This window comes from Ctenopharyngodon idella, chromosome 11 (assembly GCF_019924925.1).
Source record: "Ctenopharyngodon idella isolate HZGC_01 chromosome 11, HZGC01, whole genome shotgun sequence".
In the NCBI taxonomy this organism is placed as follows: Eukaryota; Metazoa; Chordata; class Actinopteri; order Cypriniformes; family Xenocyprididae; genus Ctenopharyngodon; species Ctenopharyngodon idella.
The window spans coordinates 19268621-19282387 of NC_067230.1; the positions used below are offsets into that span (position 1 = coordinate 19268621).

At 38.0% G+C, this 13767-nt stretch overlaps 1 protein-coding gene across 2 annotated transcripts; it reads right to left on the bottom strand.

The window, feature by feature from the left end:
• Nucleotides 1-1421: 1421 nt before the first annotated feature.
• On the bottom strand, nucleotides 1422-13007 carry srsf11 (serine and arginine rich splicing factor 11). 2 transcript variants are annotated; one of them, XM_051911672.1, is made up of 13 exons: nucleotides 12704-13007; nucleotides 10137-10270; nucleotides 8300-8409; nucleotides 8133-8222; nucleotides 7977-8026; nucleotides 5692-5825; nucleotides 5516-5597; nucleotides 5323-5436; nucleotides 5118-5207; nucleotides 4019-4111; nucleotides 3747-3918; nucleotides 3147-3236; nucleotides 1422-2291 (listed from the first exon to the last, which is right to left on the bottom strand). In XM_051911672.1, the coding sequence occupies exons 1-13, from the start codon at nucleotides 12823-12825 to the stop codon at nucleotides 2097-2099; spliced, it is 1476 nt and encodes a 491-aa protein (XP_051767632.1). In that variant the 5' UTR covers nucleotides 12826-13007; the 3' UTR covers nucleotides 1422-2096. The 2 variants fall into 2 exon arrangements, with proteins under 2 accessions (XP_051767632.1, XP_051767633.1); XM_051911673.1 differs by lacking the exon at nucleotides 3147-3236 and having other exon boundaries at nucleotides 12704-13005.
• Between the last annotated feature and the right edge of the window lie 760 nt (nucleotides 13008-13767).

Below are 13767 nucleotides of genomic sequence, written 5' to 3' on the forward strand. Positions count from 1 at the left end.
TTAACTATAGTGAACTGATAAACTGTAGCATACTTTAGTTTTTACTACAGTAAACTGTAGTGTATTGTATAATATACCCTATAGTTGTAGAAAACTTAGTAATTTGTTTATATTACCACAGCAACTATAGAATTACCGCAACAAATTAATTCAAGTACTTTACTATAGTATGGTTCAAAAACGCTAGTATTTACTATAAATTACTATAGTATTTATTTCGGGTCAAACTAATGGGTGGTGTTTTCTGTGAAATAAGCTTAAAAGTTAAGTATGTTTAACAGGTAAAAAAAAAATAAATACAGAGAAGTGTACTCATCTAAAGTATGGGTACTGTATCAATGTTACTCAATTAAAATTTACTGGAATGAATTTAAAATATCCACATTTAAATGTTCGTAAAGTACCTTTTACTTTTAGAAATTAGCTGATGAAATATTAACTGATTAGCAACCTGTTAATCACAAAATTCTCGTTGTCCTGACTTTAGTTTTAGAAACTATTATCAGCGGCTTGCTGGAATGCATGATTCTGATTGGTCAATTGTGGCGTTCAGCGGGAAATTATGCGTAAATCGGACCGTTCGACTCGTATGCAGCTGGCGCCTCGGAAGACTTAAGTATTAATATTACTTTAATATTTTGCAGTGCTGATTGTTAAATATATTGTAATGGACTATTTTTTCTTAGCTAAAGCTTTAAGGTAATGTACAGGTCGAAGTATATAGCTTTGAGGATTGTTAAATTCGCTTAAATATTGATAACGTCAAGTTTTTGCATTTGACTAAACCAGTTTTGTGTTATTACTCTAATATAATCAATGTGTGAAAAGTCTCCTCAGAATTTCGCGCCATTTGTCGCGCGCAGGCGAGCGCGTAAAAACTGACGTGAATATTTGAATGAAAAAAAATGTCATTAAATGATAAAGACTTGTTGCTCTTGACTTGACAAATTGAAAACAGACACACAAGACCTACAAAAACATTTTGGATACAACGGGAATCAGAATCAAAGGTATTTATATTACCGTATGCTGTATAATTTCTTTAAGGGTTAGTTAACCCCAAAATGAAATTTCTGTCATTAATTACTCGCCCTCGTGTTGTTTCAAACCCGTAAGACTTTAGTTCATCTTCGGAACACAAATGAAGATCTTTTTGATGACAGAATGCAGAATTTGGACTAAACCGCTCGATTCACATGGAATAGTTTTCCGATCTATATTAACTTTTTGAAGCATCAAAGTTTCAGTTGCAAAGGCAGTCTATGGAAGGAAATCTGTCAGCAAAAAGATATTAATTTGTGTTCCGAAGATGAACTAAAGTCTTAGAACCACACGAGAGTAAGTAATTAATGGCAAGATTTTCATTTTGGGGTGAACTAATCCTTTAACAGACCTAGCAATTGACAAATAGGAGCCAAGAATTTTATATGAAGTTTTATTTTCAATTTTTGTAACATTGCAAACCGTACAGATAAATCATGTTCTTAGCAAACTACAGTCTATGATGACGGTGTGTTCACTACAGATAAACACATTGCAGCAGATATAGCTGGACTGGTGAATGACCTGCTAGAGAAAGTAATCCAGTTTACGTTAAGTTTCACAAACGTTCTGCAACTTTAAAAAGACAAACAACTTCCACCTAACTCAGGCTAACTATAAAAAAACCCCAAATGCATTATTAAAAGGAAAAACAAAACAAAACAAAAAAAACACTGCTTGACAATGTTATCCAAGCACTTTTAATTAGAGGGTATTTGCTTTAAATAGAAACTGCAAACAGACATAGCGAATGGTTGTATTTTTCAGGGAGAAATTGACTTTCTACACTAAATATACAGTATAACACCGTTCCACATCAGCCATGAGGAAAGAAACAGCTCTAAAATCGGAGAACATTTTTAAGACGAGCATGTACCAGTAAATACAGCAGATTCTGAGGATGCAGAGTTTCTTTTTGTAAAAAAAAAAAACAACAAAAAGGAATGACCGAGTTCAGAGAGGAAAGTTTTCAGACTGATCTAGGACGAGCTTTCCTCCATCTAAACTCTATTTAACAATACATCTCAAACACTGATCAGTGGGAAAGGGCTGTTTCAGTCGCTCATGTCCATGTCTTCGTCTCGCTGGTCTTCACTGTTTCCATCCGACTCGCCACGACCAGCGTCATCTGCACTGTCCGCTTGAGGCTCTTTGGCCTGCGGCGATGAGGCGGCGTCAGAGTTCCTCTCTCGCTCTTCCTCATGCTCGCTGTCGTAGCCCTGCTCTTCCTCATCGTAGTCCCTGGTCACCTGCAGGATACAGAATTCAGAAGCAGTTTTAAAGGTGCAGTATGTAATATTGACAGCTAGTGGTTGAAATGGGTACTGCAGCCCCAATTCAAAACATTGGAGACTTGTTTTTCCCGCCCCCCACGAGTTTCCAGATTGAGGATACAAAACAGGCGCGAGCGCAATGAGTCTTGCACTGTAAAACGCATTTCCAATATTTATCTGCATTTTAATATGCCTCGTCATAGAGCTTTTAAGATGGATGGCGAGGCTTTTTGTGTCGAGTAGAATCTGCAAACTGACCCAGTTTGTTTGCTGGCTTCAATACACTGTTTTACACCAACTGGCAACCTGGGGTGTTGAAATACTATTGGGTAAATTGGCGGTGGGCGGGATCACACAGACATTTCCGACACGAAACATGCATTTCAGTAGAATAACTGGCTGTAGGATTGTTTTTCGGAGAAAAAAAAAAAAATTAGCATGTTTGCAAAGTGGTGGAACTATGATGTCAGTTAGCATCACGCTGGTTTCCTCGACAAAAACCCAGTAGGATTTTCCCATAGGCTTTTGGATTATCGCAAAAAAAATCTCTGATCAACAAAAGTTTATGATTCTTACACGTTTTGTCCATCAAGCTAATTTTCACAGATGAACAACTTATGAATTTTGAAGCCTAAATGCAGTCGCCAGAAGCAAAAAGCTAAAGGTAGGCTATAAGCGAACGCTCGCACAATTTTAACGTCACCACCACTAAGCTTCCGACAAGTCTTTCAGTCTTTATCTAAAAACATTTTCCCTGAAAGTTTGAATTAGAATAGTTTGTAAGAGCGAAGTTATAAGCATAACTAGGCTGTAAAAGCGGACTGAGCTTACCTGTTCGGCGTGATGTTTAGTGTCGCCGACTGCCTCTGTAGTCTGATTTAGCCACTTGTTAGCAACCGTCATTTTCAAGACATGTAACAGCTTAAAGAAATCACGGGTAGGTTAATACTGATGTATTTTATGTCGTAGAATAAAACGTGAAAGTATCTTGAGCTTGTGTTAACCACGGACCTTATTTTAGCCATTTAACCAAAAACATTGACTTTGGGGCGATGGAACCGGAAGTGCTAAAATGCTAACTCGCTTTCAGGTTTTGGCCTACAAAAATGCGTCATAGTTCCACCACTCTATTAAAATACAAACAGCACCTTTAACGAATTATTTATTGTCACTTTCAATATGGCTATAAAGAGATCACAAAATGATATTCAAAATTCTTTTAACATGAAATCTAACACAAATGAGGTTATAACTGTCATACTATGTTGTTGCTCAAGCTGTGGCATTGCAGAAATAGAAACAATTTCTAAAATAGAATCCAATCACGGTTGATTAACATAGTAAAGATACGTTTCATCGAGTCGCGTCTGGTTAGGACACAGTGTAAAGTGCGAGTTGACTGGTTAGTTCGTAAACGCAAGACAGTCGTACCTTCACATCTCCCTTCTCGCTGTCGGACTTTCGGTCTCGGTCCTTGTCCTTGTCTTTGCTCTTCTTGCTGGTGGAACGTTCCCTTTTTTCCCGATTTCGTTCCCGATCGTCTTTTCTGTCTCGGTCACGGTCTCTCTCGCGGTCTTTATCCTTCTTTTTCTCTTTCTTGTGTCTGAAAGAAACATGCAGTTTTTTGGTTAAAGCAGGTCTGAGGAAGGAGATGCGACTGTGTAGGAGATGCGACTGTGTAGGAGCTTGCGAGTGTGCATTACCTGCGAGGAGACGGGGAGCGGGACAGTTTTCTCTTGGGAGATCGAGACTTCTTTGGGGATCGAGACATGCTGCGACTTCTCCTGTGCCGTTTGCTGGAGAAAGAAACATTTGCTGGATTCAAGAGGAGCTTTGATCTGATATAAACCACAATAATTTAGGCGCCGTTTTATTGACGTCGATTTAAAAAATAAAAATTCACAAATTGTTCGTTGGTTCGTCGTGTTTTAAAGTGCAACATGAATTTGTGATAGAGGTGACGTCATGCGTATTACGTGTTCAATCTATAGGCGTGTAGTGTTTCTTTACAAAGTGACAGCGCCTACTACTGGCCTGGCAGCAGAATACAGCGTTTTTAATCATTTCCGTGGATCCGTGAATGTCATTTTACTTTAAAAGATGTACTTGTGAAAAAAAAAGGCTGAACTGAAACACTCAAAGGGCCCTTTTTCCAATCATAAAAATGGAATTTGATGATTTTTGGCAATTTTGGATGAATAAAATCAAAACTAGGGCTGTACAATAATCGCAATACAGACAAGTGTCTGAATATTAAAGTGCAAAAAAAACTCAAAGGTCATCACTACAACCGGTCAAAAAAAAATCTGAGACAGAAATATATTATTGTACAGTAGAATATACTTCTCAAAGTAATAAAATGATTAAAAACGTTATTTTTTTAAGTAATATCACATTTTTCCATGCTTTCATTTTAACTGTAAATCTTTAACTGTTGTGCAGCACTTGGCCAAAAAATTAATTTCCATTTGATTAACAATTTAACTAATCTTTTAAAAATGTAAAGTTTTATTCCTTCATTTGATTACCACCGTTTTTTATCTTAATTAAAACAGACAACATTTTCTGAAAAACATTTCATAAGGCGCTATTAGTGTAGAAATAGATAAATAGTTAAAGATTTAATTAATCAGACGTGCTTTGTCTGATTATTAATTTAAACCATTAAAAACTCAAAAATAAAACTTCATATGACCATAAATTAATTTTTTGTTAAACTGTATGATAATTGTATAAGTTTTAATTAGTTAGGCATGCTTGTTGATTACTTAACCATTAAAACGGAATTTGAAAAACACTCACCGGCTGGTACTGCGGGACCTTCTGGCGCTGCTGTAGCTTTTCGGTGGAGTTTTTGAACGTTTTCTATTCTTTTCTTCCTTCCTCCGATCTCTACATTCGAAAAAACAAAACATCTTTTAAAGGAAACAGACTACTGCTATTGCACGACTAACCCTGAGAAACCAGGAACACATCTGACATGGTTTCGCCTGATGACAAAACTCACCTGGACCTGGAGCGTCTGCTGCGATCCCTGGAATGAGACCTCCTCCTCCTGGGGCTCTTCGACCTCCTCCTGCTCCTGGAGCGAGACCTCCGTCTGGAATGACTCTTAGAGCGCCTGCGGTCACAACGTATTCAAATCAGTCCAGGATATGAACTTCAGCTCAAATTTTGATGATTAAGGCATCTCCACAAACCTGTGTCTGGAGCGGGACCTGGACCTCCTGCGTCTGGATCTTGACCTGGATCTTGATCGTTTCCGTTTATCATCCTTTTTACCTGAAGAAGCAAACGCTTTATCATAGTGCCCTCTCATTCAAAACTAAAATAACACTGATTTGATCTGGAGTGTCTGTCTGGGTGAATCACTCACTTCCAGGCTCGATTGCAGCGGAGATCAGTGATTGTGCCTCTCTCACTCTCTTCATGGCTTCTTCAATCTCTTTATTAGAGGCGTCCGCCTTCAGTCCAGGGGTCAGATTCAGCCCGGCGGCGAGAGGGTTCAGCCTGCAATGACAGCAAATTACTGATGAGAACACACTGAACCTCAGTTAGACGAGTGGGGCCTTATGATCTCTGCATATCAAATGGCGATATGGACTAGTGTGTGTGAATATTAAAGAGTTTGTGCTCTACTACACAAACTCATGTGTGATTCTCGTCTGCGTCTCACTATATGAAGACTAGGGCTTTGACAATGCATCGATTCCCAATTTGCGATACAATGAAACTGGATCGATCCTGATATTTTCTCTCTCAAATCGATTCTGAGCTTAGTATGTAACAGCAGATGGCGCGCTAGGCTAGTTTATAACCACACACTCAAATGCTCATGAAGAAGAGTGCTGGAGAGCGCTCGTGTGTTCGACTGAGTCATGTAAGTGGTTAAATATACTCACACCTCGGCTCAGGATGCTTTTATGACGCGAGATTAATGTGTACACAGCCTACCCTTGTATTTCACTTCAACCTTTTTGAACTTTATGAATGATTTTTTTTTTTTTAAATAAAATTTTTAGGCCGAAGTGGTGTGTGTAAAGGAACTGGAAGCAAGCAGAGTACGGGTGTTTCTAAAGCACGTAGTGCCATCTGCTGTTAAAAACTAAGCTCAGAATGGATTCGAGAGAGAATTGCGATACATTCAGAAAATATCAGAATCGATCCAGATTTATTGTATCGCGAATCGATAATCAATGTATTGTCCCAGCCCTAATGAACACATGAACTTCATCTCCAGAGCTGCTCTGAGAGTCACTTCATCAGCATTTCACCATTTAATCTGAGAAAACTATCATACACAAACTCACAGCTCTTCACTACAAAAAAAAAAAAAAAAAGGTACTACAAAATAAAAGTTTGGTTTAACGAAGAAATTGTGACAGAAGCATTTTTAGAATTTACTTCTCAATAAGTAGTAGCATTAATAATAACAAATATTAAAACTTTGTTTTAATTTAAACAGTTAACCTTTGTAGCGCAGCATTTTGTTTGACAAAAAAAATAAAAGGAATGGTTACATTTTCATTTGATTTCATTTTAAAAGATTAATTAAATTGTTAAAACTTTTAATTAAAAATTGTTGTTTTATGTACGTAATTACAACTTCTTTTAATAAATGTGTTAAATCATAATCCCCCCCAAAACATTTAAACGACAACACTGAATTTGACAAAATACATTTCATATGGCCCTATTACTGTAAACATTTTAATACATTTTTTTTTTCATGATTTTAATTAATTAGACATGATTTTTGATTCCTAAATGTTAACTAAACCATTCAAATTTAATCCAGAAAAAAAAAAAAAAAAAAAAGTTTGGTAAAAATAAATAAATAAAATAAATCATTTCATAGGGCCCTAATACCCAGTTCAGACTACACAATATCAGCCCAATTTTGGCAATCGGCGTCGAGTGACAACTGGTCTCGGGACGCAAGAATCAATCGTTTTCTCTCGTATAGAGTCATAGTGGACAACAACCAGAGCCGCGTCTGTGATGCTTCACGGCGTCCTGACGGAAAGACTAGCATGTTTAATTTTTTTCAGTCCTCCATAATGGGTTCCGGCACATCTGTGGCATTGGCAAACAGAAGCCCTTCCGTACACAGCTTTCAAACATGGCGAAACGAAAGGTATTGGAGTTATGCAACAGAGGAAAGGTTTGTGGAGCTACGGCAACAATACTCCTGCCTTTACGATATTTCCTCAAGGGACGGACACCACAAAGTGAAAAAAGATGGCGAACGATAGCAGAGGAGCATCAGCAACACGGCAAGTACTGGAATTAGCATTAAGCTGGCAAATAATTCATTATATTCTCCTTTACCGCTTCACTAGCCATTGTTTTGTTTTTTTCTTATGCTCTTGTTTTCAGAAATCAGACGCTACTGCTCAATGACATCTCTCATTTCAATGACATCACACACACTGTTAAAGACGGAAAGCGATGACTGGTCGGGAAGCAAAGTTTCTTCTCCATGACAAGAATTTAGGAGTCCAAAAAACAAAACAAAACGCATATTCTGACATGGTCACTATTGTAACAGACAAAAATATTGTTTAGTCTGATCCTGGTGTAAAATTGTAATTGTTAAACTGTTAAATTCCACAATTTTCACACCCCCAAATGAGCAGACTATGATATTGATGGACTTACTTGGGGTCTATGGATGCCATGAGCTTCATGAGCTGCTCAGCTGACAAAGTCTAAGAAGAAAAACATGTTAAAGATTAGTGAAACAGTGAAGTAGACCTGGCGTACAAATCCTTCTGCTCAAGGTCTGGAACAGGGCTATTGTTGAAAAAGTCAAACCTGAGGGTTTATATTGGGCGCTGCCATTGCCAGAGCTGCCATGGGGTCCAAGTTTGGCCCTCCTAGACCGCCAAGAGGAACACCACCAATCTGACAACAGACAAAACATCAACATCATTATAGTCCAAAGAGGGCGAGCGTCTCTTGTTACAGTGATTGACACTCACAGATGGGACGGGGTTGGGCGTCGGGAGGAGCCCGCCTCCTGGCAGCAATCCTGCGACGGCATTGGCTGGAGCGAGCAGCGATAGAGCCTTGGACTCGTCAGGAATCACTCCTGCAGGACAGAAACGCCACAGTTAAACCACGCCATGGTTCTCGCACCACACACAAACAGACCCCACAAAGTGAAACTTTCTTTTTTTTTTTGCAAGTCTATATTTGCACTTACATCAGTACTCGCTTTGTCAGAGGAAGCTAACACATGAGGTCCCTTAACAAAAGCATGAAGTGCACAATACTACAAGAAAAGGAAATGACACTAGACACACTGCCAAGATGTTATCACCTGAACTTGATTTTTTAAGTCATGAACCAAATGTAAGCAAGCACAGCCGGATCTCCACTGGGATGTGCTCTCAAGTTTCATAAGTTGTATAATGAACAAGCGATTCAGGTCGGCTGCTTCGCTATAAAGCACACAGAGACATCAAGATAGACAAAACAGAGTTTATGATTTGGGTGTCAGCATCAAATGACAGTTTAATAATCCACTGATGGTGTGACTTACCATAACTAATGCAAATAACACTTGTTTAGGGGGCTTTTGCTGGGATTTGAGAGCTAAAACTGCCTTTACCTTTGGAAGCACATCTAAACTGCGTGTGTGTGTGCTGGATTGAGACACAAACTTGATAAAAAGAGAGAAGAAAGGACACCTTCCAGCAAAAGCCCAGTTTAAACTCAACTAGAGACTGTGTGTCAAATGCTGAAGGAAAAAATAACTAGAATTAAATGACAAATGAATGTCTGGTGAGTGCATGGAGTCCATTGGGTGAGCGCCTCTGAAATTAATATTTCACTCCAAACAACACAATCATCACTGACACACACACACCAGAGAGAGAGAGAGAGAGAGAGAGAGAGAGAGAGAGAGAGAGAGAGAGAGAGAGATAATATGAGAGAGAGAGAGAGAGAGAAACAGGACAAGCTGCAGAAGACAAAACTGTTGGGTGGCATTTTCTGCTGGGCCTGGTTTACAGGACTTGCAGAACCAGGGAAAAGAACTGGAAAACACAACAACAAAAAACAGAAACGACCGTTAAAAAGCGTCTCAGGCCTTTTTCAGTCATGTGGAGAGGAACAAAAGAACATTCTCAGACTGTTTCTTACTCAAAAAGGGAGGTTGGACAAATATCACATACGCCCTGAGTTTAGCTATCATTATATCTGATAGTTAGTGTGCATATATGTGTGCAAAACACTCATGCAGAAATGCGCTACATCTCGTCTTACCGTAGATTATCTCGTGTCTGATTAGCATGCAGTTCAATCAGAAATGTGGAAACCAACAAGGATTTGAGCCTAAACATTTGTGCTTTGCATGAATAGACGGATCGATCTTTGTCTGTGAACTCGAGTGAATTCAGTTGGAGACACAAGAGAGGATTATAGTTTACAGCAGGGAAACACGTGGGCTGGCCGCTTTTATTTTTCTACAGGGCAGCAGAGGGTCACACTCAGACATCTGCCGGCTCTGCAATTGCCTTGTTCACTATAAAAATCACACACACAAATGACAAAGAGAAAAGTTTAACAAAAAAAAAAAAAAAAATGAAACTAAACTGCAAAGGCAATGAGTTAAACATGAGCTCCTGCCATTCAGGGATTCATTCCCAAGCATCTCATTGATATTTCTGAAATATACAATCATACTGATGTAACTGTACGTCTACAATCAGAGTTGAGCGACGGCCGCTGGGGATTCACTGCGCTAATGCCGCCGTCATCTACACTGTGAAGGGATCGATCACGTGTCTGAATAGAAATATGAAAGGCACAAACCTTCTGCGAAGGGGACGACGATCAGCGCTCTGTCCACGAAGACCGTGTTGGTCAGGTGCTGGGAAACTCCGACTGATTCCGGCTCGTGGAACTTTACAAAACATACACGTGAAGTCACAGGCAAGGGAGAATCACTGAAAGAAAATATAGATGCTTTTGCAAGATGTACAGTACACACACTGATCACACACACCTCCTGCAGTTTCAAACACTGCAGTCAAATATTCATCATGTTTGGCTTGATTCGAGCAAATCAACAGATGCGGCTCATCTACGGCATGTCATAAAGATCCAAGATCCGGCTCAGTTTTAGATCTGCCAGCTTCAGAGCAGATCCACCAGCGTCCTACCTTCGCTGCAGATATGACGCCGCCAGATGTTTTTCGTTGGGTGAAAAACAACAAAAGCACAGAACAGAAGTTAGCTACTGGAGGGAGAACCCTACATACTGCCTGCCTGAGCAGTGAAATCAACATTAACTGCATTTACTGAGTCGCGTGTGCTGGCTAGTCAGGCCTGGAAATGTACTTCTATGCCTAAAAACAAGCTGCGGTCAAAACCAGCGCTGCGTCCGAAATCGAATACTTCTCTATTTTATAGTAAGCTGAAAGAGTAGTATGTCCAAATAAATAGTATGCAAAAAACAGTCCGGCAAAAGAACGGTGTTTCCGAATAAATAGTATGTAAAAAAACAATACGGAAAAATACTATGTCCGGGAAAAAGAAAAATAGTATGCGAAAAACTGTACGTCAAAAGAGTAGTATGTGAAAAACAGTACACCGAAAGAGTAGTATATCCGAATAATAGTACGCAAAAAACAATACGGCAAAATAGTATGTCCGAAACAGTACGTTGAAATAGTATATCCAAATTAATATTATGTGAAAAACAGTATGCCGACAGAGTAATATATCTGAATAATAGTATGTAAAAAAACAATTTGGCAAGAGTAATGTGTCCGAATAAATAGTATGCGATAAACAGTACGCCAAAAGAATAGTATGTCCGAATAAATAATATGCGAAAAACATTATGCCGAAAGAGTAGTAAATCCGAATAATAGTATGCGAAAAACAGTACAGAAAAAGTAGTACGTCTGAACTAGTAGTATGCAAAAAACAGTACGCCGAAAGAGTAGTATATCCGAATAATAGTATGCGGAAAACAATTTGGCAAAAAGAGTAATATGTCCGAATTAAGAGTATTCGAAAAAAAGTACGCCGAAAGAGTAGTATGTCCGAATAAATAGTATGTGAAAAACAATACGGCAAAAGATTAGTATGTCCGTATAAATAATATGTGAAAAACAGTACACCAAAAGAGTAGTATGTCCGAATAAATAGTATGCGAAAAACAGTACGGCAAAAGAGTAGCATGTCCGAATAAATAGTATGCGAAAAACAGTACGACAAAAGAGTAGTATGTCTAAGTAGTATGCAAAAAAACAGTACGCCGAAAGAGCAGTATGTCCAAATGAACAGTATGTGAAAAACAATTCGGCAAAATAGTAGTATGTCCGAATAAATAGTATGCAAAAAACAGTACGCCAAAAAAGTAGCATGTCCGAATAAATAATATTTGAAAAACAGTAGGCGAAAAGTACCCGGATGACCTACTACTTTCGACAAGATTCTGAAGTGCGCATTCAATGGACACTATACTATCCCATGAGGCCACAGGAGAGGATTCATGAATGCCAGTGAAGTGACGCAACTGATGCCGGTAGGTCACATGACAGTGACAACATGGCGGATGTTGTACGTCCAAATATCATTCATATTACCTATAGTCATTCTATACAGAACATACATTACAAGTAAAAACAAAACCTACTCAGACAGTATGCGATTTTGAACGCAGCGCATGTCATTTAGTACTAGTGTACGGAAGCCCATTACCACCGCATAAAAATATATAATTTTGTAAATCATAATTTCATAGTCATTATGAGTCATAATTCAAAAAATTTCAGCTTTTTGTCATCATTTCGACTTCTTAATATCATAATGACTAATTAGAGTGTCACAATCTAGACTTTTTATCTCATAACTATAACTTTATGTAATCAAGATTTACCAAAACATGATTGTGGCGGAAATGGGCTTCCATAAAACTCAGTAATGACGCACAGACGCAAGTTTACGTACGTGCGTGACGTCACGCCTCATTTATGCAATAAAGAGCAACTACTGTAAACTGCACCCAAACTGTAAAATATGGGTCTACTGTTGATGTTTTAATAATCTGAATTCGTTATGAGGCGGTCTGACGCTCACATGTTGATAAGCTGGAGATAAATGAACGATATTATTTAAACAAATAAAGAAACAAAACAAGTGTTGACCTGTTTAACTGGTCAAACTAAACGGATGAATTTGTGCACTTTATCTACAATAGCGAGAATAGATCGAGCTAAACTGTGGTTGTATTGTGCCTATACATATATTAGCATATAATTGGGATGAAGGCAAAATTATGGTATTGTTATACAGCCGAACTGCCGTATGTGTGTTCTCTACATTGAACGTGCTTATATGGGAGTGTTTTGGAACATTTTTATACTCACTCTGGTGGAAAGAGTTTAAGCTCATCGATTGTTCCGATGAAGCCAAACAGTGTTCTCATCTGCTCCGCGGTGCTGCTCGGCGACACGTTCGTCACCTGGATCACATTGGTGCTGGACGTCATTATGGCTCCGATCTGATGATGGTGAACGTCAATCGAAAGACATTTAAATCCGTGCGGTAGAAACGCGATTTTACTCGATTTTGTCTCAATAGATTCTATCAATCGTCTCGCGGCCTGCTATCTCACACGCGCATGACTGCGGGATCTGTAATGGCGCTCGTGCTGCGGTGTGAAGCGCGCCCTCATAAGAATATGGCGGCATAGGTGGCAGATTTCAAAATAAATGTTGTACACTGAAGTTTTTTTAATACGTCTTCATTTGGTTTTCAAACTGGATGGGGTCAGGTTCAGAGAAAAATGTAAAAAAAAAATTAAATATGTAAATAAATTAATAAAACCAAATTATTTTATTTCTTTATAAATATAATAGATATAATTACATTTACATACTTTAACATTACAGTTAATTCTGTTTTCTAAAAATTGGCCTGTAATCACGAGATTAATAGGTTGCTTTGTTATATTTTCTCTCACAAAAAATTGTATAAATTCATACATCTTATTCTTTGTATGATTTTATCACCTGGCAATGAACATGGACATTATGTAACAAAAGAAACCGCTAGCATATATTAGTATCACTGAAACACTACTACTGTAGTTTTTATTTATATTTTAAATTAATTTTTATTTTTATATTTTACCTTTTCATTTTAGGTTTCGTAAAAGTTTTAGTACTCTTGTGCGTTTTGTCATTTTTTTTTAAAATGCATATATAGTTTTTATTTCAGTTATTTTAGTAGTTATACTAAATGAAAATGAAAAATGTTGCCTTGGCACCTAGCTGAAGTAAAATACGTTATATTTTATTTTAATTAACGAAAATGTTTTCTTTTTCTCACGGTTTTAGTTTTAATTTTAGTTAACCCTGATGTATATTTAATGATACATGACAATTAAAAAGATTAATAGAATAAGTTGTTTATACAAAAAGAAGCCAAT